Raw genomic sequence first — 14,044 nt, 5'->3', positions numbered from 1 at the left:
GGGGATTAAGTACCTGGTCCAGTTATACCAAAATGGGATTTTCAGGACCTTTGGATCCCTTAGTCAAGAGTTTAATCTAGCTCCTACCACCTTCTATAGATACTTGCAAATACACCATGCCCTGAGGGTCCAGTTTGGGAGGGAGGAGCAAAAGAATGAGCATAGGCCCATGGAGGCCATCGCAGAACCAAAGACCTTGGGAAACCTACATCCACCTTTTATAAGCAATTGATGGATTCCCAGCCCTCCCCAAATACCCGAAGCTTTTAAGTATGGCAAAGAGATATCCCTGATGGACCATCATCTTAAGGAAATTACGCACAATTGGGAACTCACCTTCATTGGGTTGTGGTTGTCTGTGGTTGTGCTTCCAAACATACCCGTTCCTCCTGTGCCAAAACCTCCAGTTCATCATTGCTAGCATTGGGAATACTGCACCCATATGGGGTTATTGGGAGCCCACTGGGGATACTGAGTTATCCAGACAAGGTGTAGTGTTAATGCAACTCCCTGGTGTTGGTTACCAATGTCCTCTGCCACTGCCACTGCTACTACTCCCAAGTTCTGAAGGGTCTCCAGTGGAGGAACTGGAAACGACATAAGGAAGTGCTCCGGGCTGGCACAATAGAGGCAGAGGTTCTCCTGTCTTCATCTGGACCGCTCTTGGGAAGACAGATAAGCTCTATCCACCTGCATGGGCTCCACTGCAGCAGACACAGAAGATGGCTGAGGTGGTCTTTGGAAGACTAGAGCCAGGCTGAGCAAACGTCGGGTCCTGACTTGCAGTTGTTCCAGACGTTGCTCCTCAGAGCGCTCACTAAACTGAATGTCAATCTGAGTGGCCAGAGAAATGAGATCACTCAGCGTAGAAGGCAGGTTCAGCAGTGCGGTTTTGGCAGAAGATGCCTGGGCAGGTTCCGCAAAGACAGACCGGAATTCAGCAATGTGGTGAGAGTAGTCGTGAGCGGATTGTCCCTGTCCCAGATGGAAGTAGCCCATGCCACGGTTTTCCCAGAAAGAAGGCTGATCACAAAAGCCACCTTAGCCTGTCCTGTGGCAAACTGTGAAGGCATCAGTTCAATATGAAAGGAGCACTGGGTTATGAAGCCCCTGCATAACTTGGCCTCACCGTCATACTTGCTGGGCATAGAAAGACGCAGCCCGGGATCAGCAGCTGACAACAAAGCCGTAGTAATGGGAGGTACCGCAGACACTCTGTTGATGGGTAGACAATAACTGCTGCAACATGGCGGTGACTTGTCCAAGTTGCTGACCTTGAACAGCAATCTGTTGAGACTATTGAGCCAACAACGGTGGAAAGATTATCCAGGTCAGGTTGCGGAACCTTGGCAGGATCCATGGCCAGTTCTTACTGTCAGGAACCAGGGGTTGTGGACCCACTAGACCACCGCGGATGATGATGTAAGCCGACACCTGGGGCTGGAGTCTAAGTGGTACCCGGTTTTCACCTGAGCCCACCGCAAAGCGGGTTGGACTTGTTGCAGTCATTCGACAGGCACGACTTTCCGCGGTGGCAACCAAGGCGTAGTACAGAATAGTCAAGCAAACTCGTGGTCGGGGATGGGCAGGAGGTTGAGAGAGGCAGCACAGGATCAGAGCCAGGAACGTAGCGGTAGGTTAGGACAGGCAGCATGGGATCGGATTCAGGAACAGAATCAAGGTCACAACAGGAAATCAGGATAATCACAAAGGGCATGGAACAAAGCTTTCTCTTAGGCATAGAAGCACAAAGATCATGCATGAGACCCAGGAAGAGGCAGGATCTTGGCAGGCGGCTGGCCAGCACCAATTATCGGTGCTCTGGCCCTTCAAATCTTAGAGAGCCGGCGTGTATGCTCTAGGAGACAGCAAAGCGCGCGCTGCAGCGCAGGGAGCGAGGAGACCGCTGCTGGAGCCGGGAGAGGTGAGTCAATGTGCAGGCAGACTCGGGGGCACAGTAAGGCACACATTTGCGCCTGTGACGCAGGATATGCACCATGCAGCGTGCACCATGAAGCCAGGGTGTTATTCCAGCTTTATTGAAGCATTGAAAGAGGAGGTGCCGAGATGTCTAGATGTGAGTACAATGTACTTAATCGGCAGTGGCGTGAAGCTGATGGTTCCAGTGCAGAGTCTGCGCCTAGTATAGTGTATGATATATAGTACTAGTTTCATATAGGAAAGTCACACCTTTTGGGAAGTCTCTTGGGCCCGGTTGCGACCGCACCCTGTGCACCTCCTTACATTATGCCCATGCTCATTGGACTCACATCTAGCTAAGTATAATCACCACATAAGGATCTGTGGGGAGTTTAGTGTCCCAAATCCACCTGACACATTGGGGCACATTTACTTACCCGGTCCCTGCGCAAACCGGGATCCGGACTGTCCCACAAGGATGAACTCTGCCGCGACTCATGAAGATCGTGCGCCTGATTTCTTGCATGTGTCGCTTCCCCGATCAGGTCCGCCAGTGTTCACCTTCTTTTTCCTGGTGCAAGTAAGTGCTTGCCTAGCGACCCAATTTAAATGTTAAATCCCACACATAGTCCAGCGCGATTGCGACACAAAATGACGGCGCATTCCACGAAAAAGTTGTGAAAACCGATGAAAATGCGGCCGCTGGACTCTTAGTAAATAAGCCCCACTCTTTTAAATTCAAGATGGCGCTGGAAAAAAAAAAAGCAGTCAGAAGTGGCAGGAAATCTGTATGAGTACAGAGATGTCTTGTATAAGTCACTACGTTGTTATATACTATAATTTATTAGAAGGGCTGTAGAGAACCAGTATCTACCACTATATGGTCACTGTATGGTGGAATACTGGTTAGACTGGGTTGAGGGCCCACTTGGGTGGGTTTTGTCCAAACTGTGCTGAACCCCTAGCTATGCCTCTGATGCTTCTGCCTTCTCCCTAGGGTCTCTGGCTGATCCCAGGAGCAGGAGAACTGAAGTAACATCTAAAGACATCGCAACGTTGCAGACTCAAGACCTGCATGCACTGATGTCAATAGTGTAGTCCGCAGTCAGGATGAGTGGAGGCTCATGTTTAATTGTAAATGAGTGCTGCAGCCTTCTATAGATTTATCCAAGAGCAATCCTCTGTTGGAATTTGAGGTGACACACCCCATGGACCTATACACTACATAGAGTTCCCCCGTGTTGGCAGCCACTTCTCCCAGCTGGATAACGAAGTGGCAGACTTGACCAACCACTACATTCAAGGAATGTAGAGGAATGTACAGGAAGACCTGATCATGGGGGTCCACTTCACTGTTTGAAATTCAGTCTGTGTGTAGGGCAAACTTGCTAGCCTTGACCCATTTAGTACCTTTCAGGGAAGAGGGAGACAGAAACACTAAATCCTAACACATGGACTGAGACTTTAGCCATATGAAACTTCCCTGAGAGTATAATTAATCCATGGAGGGTGAGGGTCGCTGCATATAATTAATCCATGGGGGGAGGGGAGCTGTATATAACAATTCATAGGGGAGAGGGGTGCTGTATATAACCATGTGGGGCTGTATATAATATAAACATGAGCGGCTGTTTAGAATGATAAACTCGGCAATATTTTAGAGTTTAATAAGGAGTAGCTTTACAACATTCTGGGGTGCCTTGCAAGGCACAGTGTATTTCTAGAGACAGTTTGTCAGCTCCCAATTTATCTCTAATCAACCAGGACACCTAGGAACAATCTTCAACATAAAAAGAAAAATAGCGCTCGGCACAATCCAGATTATGGCGATGGCAAACGCAGGCCGATCGCAGGGCAATAGTATTCACTGCAGATAGACTCCGGTGATATAATCCTCTTCAAATAGCACTATAGGTGGTGCTCAGCTAGTGTGGCAAATAGTCCAGTGGATATTAAAAGAAGAAAAGATAAGCGGCACTCACCATTACTGTGCAATCGGTAACTTTATTTCGGGTGCAAGTACATGGAGGAGCGGGACCTGGCGGCGAGTCGTTTCGCGCCTACTGGCGCATCATCAAGCCAATGAACATTGGCTTGGCGAAACGACTCGTCGCCAGGTCCCGCTCCTCCCTGTACTTGCACCCGAAATAAAGTTACCGATTGCACAGTAATGGTGAGTGCCGCTTATCTTTTCTTCTTTTAATATCCCCCGTATAAAATCTTCACCAGGAGTAAAACAGCTCTGAAATTGCACTGTATCCGGATTAATTGTCTGAAACTTTGACTTACATTGTACAGTGTATGTATGTGTGTGTATATATATGTACATATTCATTGATTACTGTGTCGTTGTACGACAATTTATGTTTATATTTATATTAACCCCTTAATGACAGCCCTATCGGGATTCTACGACGGTCATTAAGGGTACTTCGTCTGACCCGACGCCTTTCTACGGCGGCATGTCAGAAGAAGATTTCGGGACATTGGGTCTCGCTGCTGCCGGTGTCCGGCTGTGATATCACAACCCAGACCCGATCCCTCCTGCTGCTGCCCCGGGGTCCAGCAACTTCCCCGAGGCTTCCGGCTCCTCTTCTCGCTGGGTTCCGCCTTCCTGGCAGGACCCGGCTCTAAGTAAATGAGCATGTTCAGCATGCTCAGTTACTTACACTATACGCTGCAATACACTTGAACAAGGACTTGAACAAGCGGAACATTTTAAACTTTGAAAATGAAGAAATATTACACACTTTTGCCAATTTTTTTTTTTTTTCAAGAACGAAACGCAAAACTTATCACTTAAATTTTACAACTAACGTGAAGTACAATATGTGCCAGGAAAACAGTCTCAAAATCACCTGGATATGTTAAAGCGTTCCGAAGTTCTAACCACTTATCGTGATACATGTCATATTCGAAAAATCGAGTCTGGTCATTGAGCTGAAAACTAGTGTCGGTGATAAGGGGTTAATTATGTTTTATGTTCATCTTTATTGATGCACTGTACATACTGACTTATTTTATTTTACTCTATTCCTTGATACTATTGGTATTATTGACACTATTTAATTTTCCGGAATGCCGCTACACTATCCTTGCATTTACTCATCTACATGGAACACTCATTATTTACATACATTTATTTACATATTTATCTACATAATACTTTCACTATTTACACAATTTTACTATAATTTTTGATTTTAATATTTAAATCTCTTCTATTTTATATCTTCTATCATACATCTACACACATACTACATCTCAATGGGGCTCAGTTACTAAGGGCTCCGTGGCCGCACTTTTGTTGGGTTTCCCGAATTTTTCTGTTTTCTGCTGAATTCCGACGGGATTTTGGAGCACGCGATCGGATTTTGACGCAAACGCCGGCTTTCACATGACAGAAATTGGGGGGTGTGGCCGTCGGACAACCGACGGATTCAGAAAGACTGCGTAATTTAAAAAACGAAATGTTCAAGCAGTTACATGCACCGGGAAGACGCAGGTGAACTCCGGCGGACCTCGACGCAGTAGCGACACCTACTGGATATCGGGCGCACAACTTTAGTGAATCCCGGCAGAACCCGAATCCACGTCGGACAACGCACCGCGGGATCGCGACTGGACCGGGTAAGTAAATGAGCTCCAATGTGTCCACCAATATCTACTAACATTTAACATATGTTTGTGTTTATTTAATTATGTTTATATACTCTGATATGCGTTGTCAAATAACAATCACTAATGAAAACTCTAAAACACATCACTGGATGTAGCATGTCAATCAATTCTACCCCGTACTTTTTTCCTTAAACATGTATGAGTGTAATATGGGACAGAAAGCTGACTTAAATTTAAACAGTTTAAATAAGGAAGAAAGGCAGAGGAAGAAGAAGGAAACTGGAACATATTTCTTTATTAAAGTATATTTCAAAGTTTACTATTATCATGTGCACTATTCATTTTGTTGAAAGTTTAGTTACGATTAAATGTAAAATGTTTATTGGCCAAGCAACTTGGTTTAAAGGATATACATTATTTGAGATCATTTATAATATAATAAAGTGGGTAGAAGGCAGTGTTGTGAACATTTTTCTAATATACTTTATCAAGAAATTATTCTTAGCTTGTAAAAAAAGAAAGGCTGCAATGCTCTCTTGTAGATATCTGTATTCCAGCCTGTATATTGTGTGTATTTAAAGGTTGACAATGATCTGATCTCCGAGTTTTTGTTCACACAGCTGTAAGCAGTAAGGTTTAACACCTTCGCTCATAGCTTGTTCAGAGCTGTTCAGAGCTCTCTTCAGAGAAATAAACTTGCAGCCCGTTTCTAGAAAAACGTTCACAACACTCCCCCCACACAATATTTATAATTATCTGGAATTAATTAAGAGTTAATCTATAAGTAGAAACTGATTACTTAAACCCGTGACAAACAAAAATGGGAACAATTAACCAATATTTATTAAGCTGGACAATTGAATCAACTGTAAAACTAAGAAATAGAACAAATCTCCCCAGTGGCAAAACAAAGAGGCCTACTCAAATCCACCCTCCATACTGCAGCTTGTTGGGTAAGTAAATACCAGTAAGAAATGTAGGAGAGAGAGAAGTCAACACTTGGATTTCTGCTTTCATTTTCCTTGAAGACATAATCTCTAGCTGCAAAAGGGAAAAAAATCAAGACTTCTATAAGTTTCTGCTTGGTGAAACAAGTTTCTGAACATCATATTATTTTACATACCTCATGCTTCCACAATGGCTGGCAGGAAAGATACGGCCTCTTCTGTAAACTCAGCAACTTTCTTTGGTCCAATTCAGATAAGGGAATCAGAACTTCTGTAGGGATGTGCAATCTAAAACAAGCAATATTACAGAGCAATAAACACAGAAGACTATTCAATTAGATTAAAAGGATTGTCCACTTTAAACACATTCCAGCAAATAATTGATAGTTTGTGTAAGTAAAAGTTATAAAGATTTTCCAATATACTTTCTGTATGAATTTATCAGTTTTTTTTCTAGATCTCTGATTGTTGTCATTCTATAGGAAGCTTCATGGTTTACTTCCTGTAGATATACACAGGTCCATGGTCATGTGATGTCACACAGGTGCACAACTTCTTATATTGAGAGAGTAATCAGAGTTGTTTGATGCCAACACGTTTTTGCACCTGTGTGACATTACATGACCATGGACCAGCGTTTATCTACAGGAAGTAAACAAGCTTTCTGTTGCATGACAGCAAGAATACAGCCAACATATATTTAGATGACCTTGAAGAATTGATACAGAAAGTGTATTGGAAACTTTTACACATACAATTTACTTTATGTGCCTAAAGTGGAAAAACCATTTAATTCTACGTGATAGACTAACTATACCCTGCTCCTTACCTCTCTATGTCGGATGGCAGCAGGCCAAGCCAAGCAATAGATGGGACTGTTAAATTATGAGCCTCAAATGACATTGACTAAAAGAAGAAAAAAAAAATCCCCCAAAAATGAAGGTTAGGTCATTAGTGTCACAGCCAGGAAATTTGACACTTGCACATACTGTTATGGGAAATTTTGTTAAATATTTGTGGCAAAGGTTCATTTCTGTCACATACACATTGGATAGAGGTTTACTGTATAATGTTGTACAATATTCACTGCTGAGAATACTGACATGGAGTAAGACAAACTTATATTCTAAAACACTTAGCCTAGAATGCTGCAGCTTCTGTATACAGACAGAGGGTGATAGAACCAGGGGCAGTGGTGTAGTAACAGAGGGGAGGACATGCTTTTTTTATTTACAGCACATTTAAACTGTACCAGATAATCTCAGTGATTGATGCAGGATGATAAATATGTTTAGTCTGTGTGGTTTACACAAGAAAATACATTTTGGAGAACAGTATAGTAATTTCATAAAAGTATCTAACTACAGGCAGTTCCCGGGTTACGTACAAGATAGGTTCTTTAGGTTTGTTCTTAAGTTGAATTTGTATGTAAGTCGGAACTGTATATTTTATCATTGTAACTCCGCCCAAAATATTTTTTGGTCTCTGCGACAATTGGATTTTAAAACATGTGGGTTATCATAAGAACCAGGATTATTAATAAAGCTTAACTGCAGACACCTGTTAGGATTGGGTAACACAAAAGACAGGGGATAGTGTGCCCTGAGGTTGCCCCAACCTTTGTCCCTTCCTATAGCCCCCCCCCCCACGCTAAACTGTGGGGCGACTACTTGAAGACTCGAAATACACTGCTAAGTGTGGGAAGGGAAAACTCAAACAGACTGACAAACATAAAACACAAAAGAACGGTTAACTAGCCGGAGTCACAACGAGAGGGTACATCAAGAGCAAAGTCAGTAGGCAAAGAGTCAATATCAAAAACGAGTCGAGGTCAACAACGATACAGAAACAGAAACAGAGCAAGTCAAACTTAATGCTGAGCGAGTGGAGAAGGGATTTCAAACACTGGCACAGGTGACTAGTGAGGCTGCAATTTATGCAGCCAGAACCCCACCTCCAGAACCTGATAGGAGCTGGACAACTACTGAGAATTAACCCCTCATGGTGCAGAATAACCAAGCACAATAGCAGGCACCATGCAGAGGTACCACAAGTCAGCAGTTCAGAACACAACTCCTAGACAGCGCGAGATCTTAGCAGCCGCTGCCCGGGACGAGAGGAGGAGTTAGCGCGGACACGCGCTGGAGGTTGGAGAATACTGCTAGCACCCCCAGAAGAACCAGAAGTACCAGCATTCTCTCCAGCGAACCTGACAACACCTTTGATACCTGTTATAGCTGTTTATTGTAGCCTAAGGCTAAAGTACAGTAAATTACCAACCTCCAGAGGTCCGTTTGTAACTATGGGTCGTATGTAAGTCGGGTGTTCTTAAGTAGGGGACCGCCTGTACTTGTGTAATTTTCGTGAGTTGGGCCACGATTAATTTAAGAAACTCAGGTCTTGCTACTGGCCCACACGCACATTTTATCTCCTAGGTCTGCTGCATTGCTATTCCAATGTCCTATGGCTTGCTATGCTATTAAAGGGGTTTTCCCATGAAAAAAAGTTCTCAAGTTTTAATCCCCTAGTGATGTTTATGCAATAAAGATCATTGTTAACCCCCTTACTTTACAATTTTACTCATTGCTGTTTTTGGTCCTATCACCCAGTTATGGTCAGTGTAAAATTATAGATAGTGGAATTATTGGACACTGGAGTGTGCAGGCAAGAGAAGTTATAAAATCCAAGCATAGTCAGAAGATTTATGGTCGGATACCGGGACAACCATGTTGTAAACTCCAGGACTGATAGAGAAGGTTGGAATTATATTTGTGAAATGCTGTGTTTTTGTTAATAGTACTGAATTAGAGAATCTGTTATTTTTTATCCTGGGTATATTTAAGTATATTATGTATGCATATTATGTATATTAAGTATATCTTGTCTTTGTAGGAATACCCCTTTAAGTCTGCAAAACAAAATGCAATTCAAGGGGGTACAAGTATCTTTATTTTCACAGTAAACAACAAAAAAAATAGAAAAACAAAGGGGCACTATTATCTCATTATTTTTTAATTTAGGTTTATTTATTTAGGTTACAGTTATGTAAGGGAGTATGAAATAATATCTCAGTGCAATTTTCTGCAAAAATTGTTTGGCGCGCACCATAGATTTAATGTTCCATATTCTGCTCAATATAGACAATATATATGTACATCTTGCTGTTTTTAGTAAAGTACATTTTTACATTCTTTTTATAACTAGTCTTTATTTATACATATTTTAGACGAAAATTTGGTATCTTATTTTTGCTAATTATCAGTTTGCTGAATTGTTGCATGAAGGTTGTATTTTGTACATGGTAGGCTTTGTACATGTATTTTTATACATGGTAGGCTGTGCTTTATGAAAAAATTTTTTTTTTGAATGGATGGAAGTTTTTTACTTGTGCGTTATATATTTGTTTTGGAGTATACAAGCGGTCCCCTACTTAAGAACACCCAACTTACAGACGACCCCTAGTTACAAACGGACCTCTGGTAATTTACTGTACTTTAGCCTTAGGCTACAATAAAGAGCAGTAACAGTTATCACAGATGTCTGTAATGAAGCTTTATTGTTAATCCTGGTTCTTATGACAACCCAACATTTTTAAAATCCAATTGTCACAGTGACCAAAAAAAATTGACTGGGGTTACAATGATAAAATATACAGTTCCGACTTACATACAAATTCAACAAACCTGCAGAACCTATCTTGTACGTAACCCGCGGACTGCCTGTACATTCTTGTTGTTGTTGTGTATTGTGGTATATATAAATTTGCTCACTTTAACTTATTTTTACATCCCTATTTGGGTTTAAATCTCCACTTTTTGATTTTTATGTCAAAATTTATGTTTTTTATATATTTTTTTAAGAACTTGTGTTTGTCACAAAGTTGCATGAGGATGGGCAAATCTAATCCCCAGATTGTCTACTTTAAAAAAATGTATATATTTAGTGGTGTATTTACTTTTTAATGTGTGTAATCGCTATATTTTGCATGTTACAATTTCCAGCTAAAAAGCTGATGTTTGTTTATTTCTGTTTTAGTGATTTAGTGATTTATTTACATGAACATATGACTATGAGGTATCTATGAATTCTACACATGTTTATCTATTACATTTAGGAGGTATAAACTAATTATTTTCTGTATGAGGCACATTTCTTTGCTATCAAGTCAATTTCGATGCATTTTTTACAAAATTTTACACTTTGTATAGATATTGCATGGAGGCCTATGTCTATAAATGCTCTTTATGCTGTAATTTAATTGAAGTTTTATTATTTAAAAATTGCTATGGCTAATAACACAACTACATTTCCTGGCATGGAAGCACCTAGAATGGAAAGGGTTGAAATGACAAAATATTTCATACAAGAAAATCAGTAGTTCTCTTTGTAGCATTAAATACTGCACTCACCACAGAGCCATATTTGTAGATACACATAATCTCTATACCTGTATGTAAAAAGATTAAAACATAAATCTGCATTAAAGTGAAGACTCATCAGCCACAGGCAGATTGGTGCACACAATAATAAGCACTAGCTGGTTAAATAGGAAAAAAAACACAATGCACTTATGTACATTCTAATATGCCCCCATATATAATTCCTACGCCTATTATGCCCGCATATATATTGTCCCCTCTACTTAGATAATCCCCCCCTCCATTAAGCCCTCATATAATGTTGCCCCTCTCATTATGCCCTTTGCATAAAAAACCCCCCAAAAAACGTACGCCTATGGCAGCTATCCAGCGATGTGGCCAGAGCAAGGAACCCTGCTGTCCCTAGTGGTAGAACAGGGAGTGTATTGCTACCTGCTCTGCCATGGTACAAACAGCAGTCAACTGTAGCGCACGAGCCAACAGGAGTGTACGAGCCAGGTGCCATACAATAGTAGGGCTACTGGCTCGTATACTCTCGCTGTTCCTGGCCCCATTATCCCTGCCCGCCACGATCGCAAAGGGTGTGACCGCGCTTGTGGCACGTGTCACGTGGGCTGCTCCAAAATACTCAGTGGGCCACGTGTGGCCCACATGCCGCACATTGCCCGGCCCTGCCCTAGTGGGTCACACTGCATGACTAATCTTCAATTGATACACAATTAACTAAGTTTATTTGGGAGAAAAACTTAAAGGGGTATTCCCATCTGGGCATTCACATTTAACTTAATTCATTTGTCATATGTAAACATTTCTTCAATTGGATGTTATTAAAAAATGTTCCTGTGTGAAGATAATTTCTCATAAATGTAGTGATGTTGCCCCTTAGAAACGAGATAGCTTCCTCGAATACGACCACCCCACACTCTAGCAGTGGTGGACAGACATTAGGCCCTGCCTGACCATCTGGATTCGGCAATCTTTACCACAGGACGGCTGTAGGATATGCAGTAACTCCCGGACATTTCATACACAAAACCTTTTTTTTTCTATGTGTAATCCTCCAGCAGAGATAGCCATATCCAGGGACACAGTCTTGTTTCTAAGGGACCATATGACTACATTTATGAGAAATTATCTTCACCCAGGTAAATTTGTTTAAATGACATCTAATTGAAGGAATGTTTATATATGGCAGATTAATGAATATGGATGTGAATGCCCAGATTAGAACACCCCTTTAAGCTCATTGCAAGAAACTGTGCTACTGTAAGCTGCTTAAACAAAACAGCTCAATGCATATATATACAGTATACACACACACACACACACACACATATATATATATATATATATATACACACATGTATACAGTTTGGAAAAAAGTATTTTGTCAGCCACCAATTGTGCAAGTTCTCACACTTAAAAAGATTAAAAAGAGTGGGTCTTCTAACTGACATCAAAGGTTGTCTGATTTTTAAAGAATTTATTTACAAATTATGGTGGAAAATAAGATGACACAAGAATAAGCCGAGGCCCCTAATTTTACCACCAAAAACTGTGAAAACCTATTGACTTGGGTATAAGCCGAGGGTGGGAAATGCATTGGTCACAGCCTCACAGTATATAACCAGCCAGCCCCCAGTAGTATATAGCCAGCCAGCCCCCAGTAGTATATTGCCAGCCAGACCCCTGTAGTATATTGCCAGCAAGCCCCATGTAGTATATAGCCAGCCAGCCCCATGTAGTATATAGCCACCAGCCCCCTGTAGTAAATAGCCCACCAGTTCCCTACAGTATATAGCCAAGCCCCTTTAGTATATAGCCAACCAGTCCCCTTTAGTATATAGCCAGCCAGTCCCCTGTAGTGTATAGCCAACCCGTTTTTTTTATATAGCAAGTCCCCTTTAGTATTTAGTCAGCCCCATTTAGTAGATAGCCAGCCAGCCCACTTTGGTACATAGCCAGCGTGTAGTATATAGGCAGCCAGCCCACAGTTTGCCCAGCACATAAAAAAATAAACTTACATACCTTCCTGCAGTCCCCAATGCTCGGTGCGGCTCCCCGATGCTCCCGTCCCCGCAGCTTCTCTTCTTACTTCTCTCTTCTATAACAGCCAGCAGATACGTGTCCATGTGCACACTGCGCTGGCCGGCAGACCGCATGACTATGCCTCTGCCAGGTAATACAGCAAAGAGAAGAATGAAGAGGAGCTGCGGTAAGCGTATAAGCCGAGGTGCTGAAAAACACGGCTTATACAAACAGGCAAGATTTCTGTCTCTCACAGACCCGTAACTTCTTATTTAACCCCTTAACGTATAAGGGATGTATGAAGAGGGCTCACGGGCTAATCCTCTTCATACAAAGGTGGGGTTTTTTGCATTTTGCAGAAAACCCCCACCGCTAATAACCGCGGTCGGTGTTAATGTACCCTAGATGGTCTAAAAAATAGTGAAAAAAAAATAAAAAAAAAGTTTAAAAAATAAAAAAAAATTAATAAAATATAAAAAATTCAAATCACCCCCCTTTCCCTAGAACAAATATAAAACATAATAAACAGTAAAAATCACAAACATATAAGGTATCGCCGCGTCCCAAAATGCCCGATCTATGAAAATATAAAAACGGTTACGGGCGGCGGTGACCTCCGAGGCGGGAAATGGCGCCCAAATGTCCGAAATGCAACTTTTACACCTTTTTACATAACATAAAAAATGAAATAAAAAAATTATCAAAATGTCGCACAGACCTCAAAATGGTAGCAATGAAAACGTCGCCTCATTTCGCAAAAAATGACACCTCACACATCTCTGTGCACCAAAGTATGAAAAAGTTATTAGCGTCAGAAGATGGCAAAAAATAGTTTTTCTTTTTTGTACACATTCGTTTAATTTTTGAAAATGTATTAAAACACAATAAAACCTATATAAATTTGGTATCACCGCGATCGCACCGAACCAAAGAATAAAGTAGGAGCGAAGAGTGAAAGTCGTAAAAACTGAGCCCACAAGAACGTGACGCACGTGTGGTTTTTTTTCAATTTTTCCACATTTGGAATTTTTTTTTTCAGCTTCGCAGTACACGGCATGTTAAAATAAATAACATTACGAAATTTACGAAAGTAAAATTTGTTATGCACAAAATAAGCCCACACACGTAAAAATGAAAAAGTTATGGATT

General features: G+C 41.4%; 1 protein-coding gene across 1 annotated transcript in view; it reads right to left on the bottom strand.

Annotated features, from left to right (window-relative positions):
• Positions 1-5,871: 5,871 nt before the first annotated feature.
• The window catches only part of SPO11 (SPO11 initiator of meiotic double strand breaks), a 46,484-nt gene continuing 38,311 nt past the window's right edge, over positions 5,872-14,044 (bottom strand). The window contains exons 11-14 of the mRNA XM_072110697.1: positions 10,898-10,935; positions 7,318-7,394; positions 6,665-6,776; positions 5,872-6,582 (exon numbers count right to left, since the gene is read on the bottom strand). Of these exons, the coding sequence (XP_071966798.1) occupies positions 6,463-6,582; positions 6,665-6,776; positions 7,318-7,394; positions 10,898-10,935 (347 nt within the window). The 3' untranslated portion in view covers positions 5,872-6,462. The remainder of the gene's footprint in view (positions 6,583-6,664; positions 6,777-7,317; positions 7,395-10,897; positions 10,936-14,044) is intronic.

The sequence above is a fragment of the Engystomops pustulosus genome, chromosome 6, assembly GCF_040894005.1.
Source record: "Engystomops pustulosus chromosome 6, aEngPut4.maternal, whole genome shotgun sequence".
Classification (NCBI taxonomy): Eukaryota; Metazoa; Chordata; class Amphibia; order Anura; family Leptodactylidae; genus Engystomops; species Engystomops pustulosus.
The sequence above is the reverse complement of the archived record's forward strand: the minus strand, read 5'-3'. Positions and strand labels throughout refer to the sequence as shown.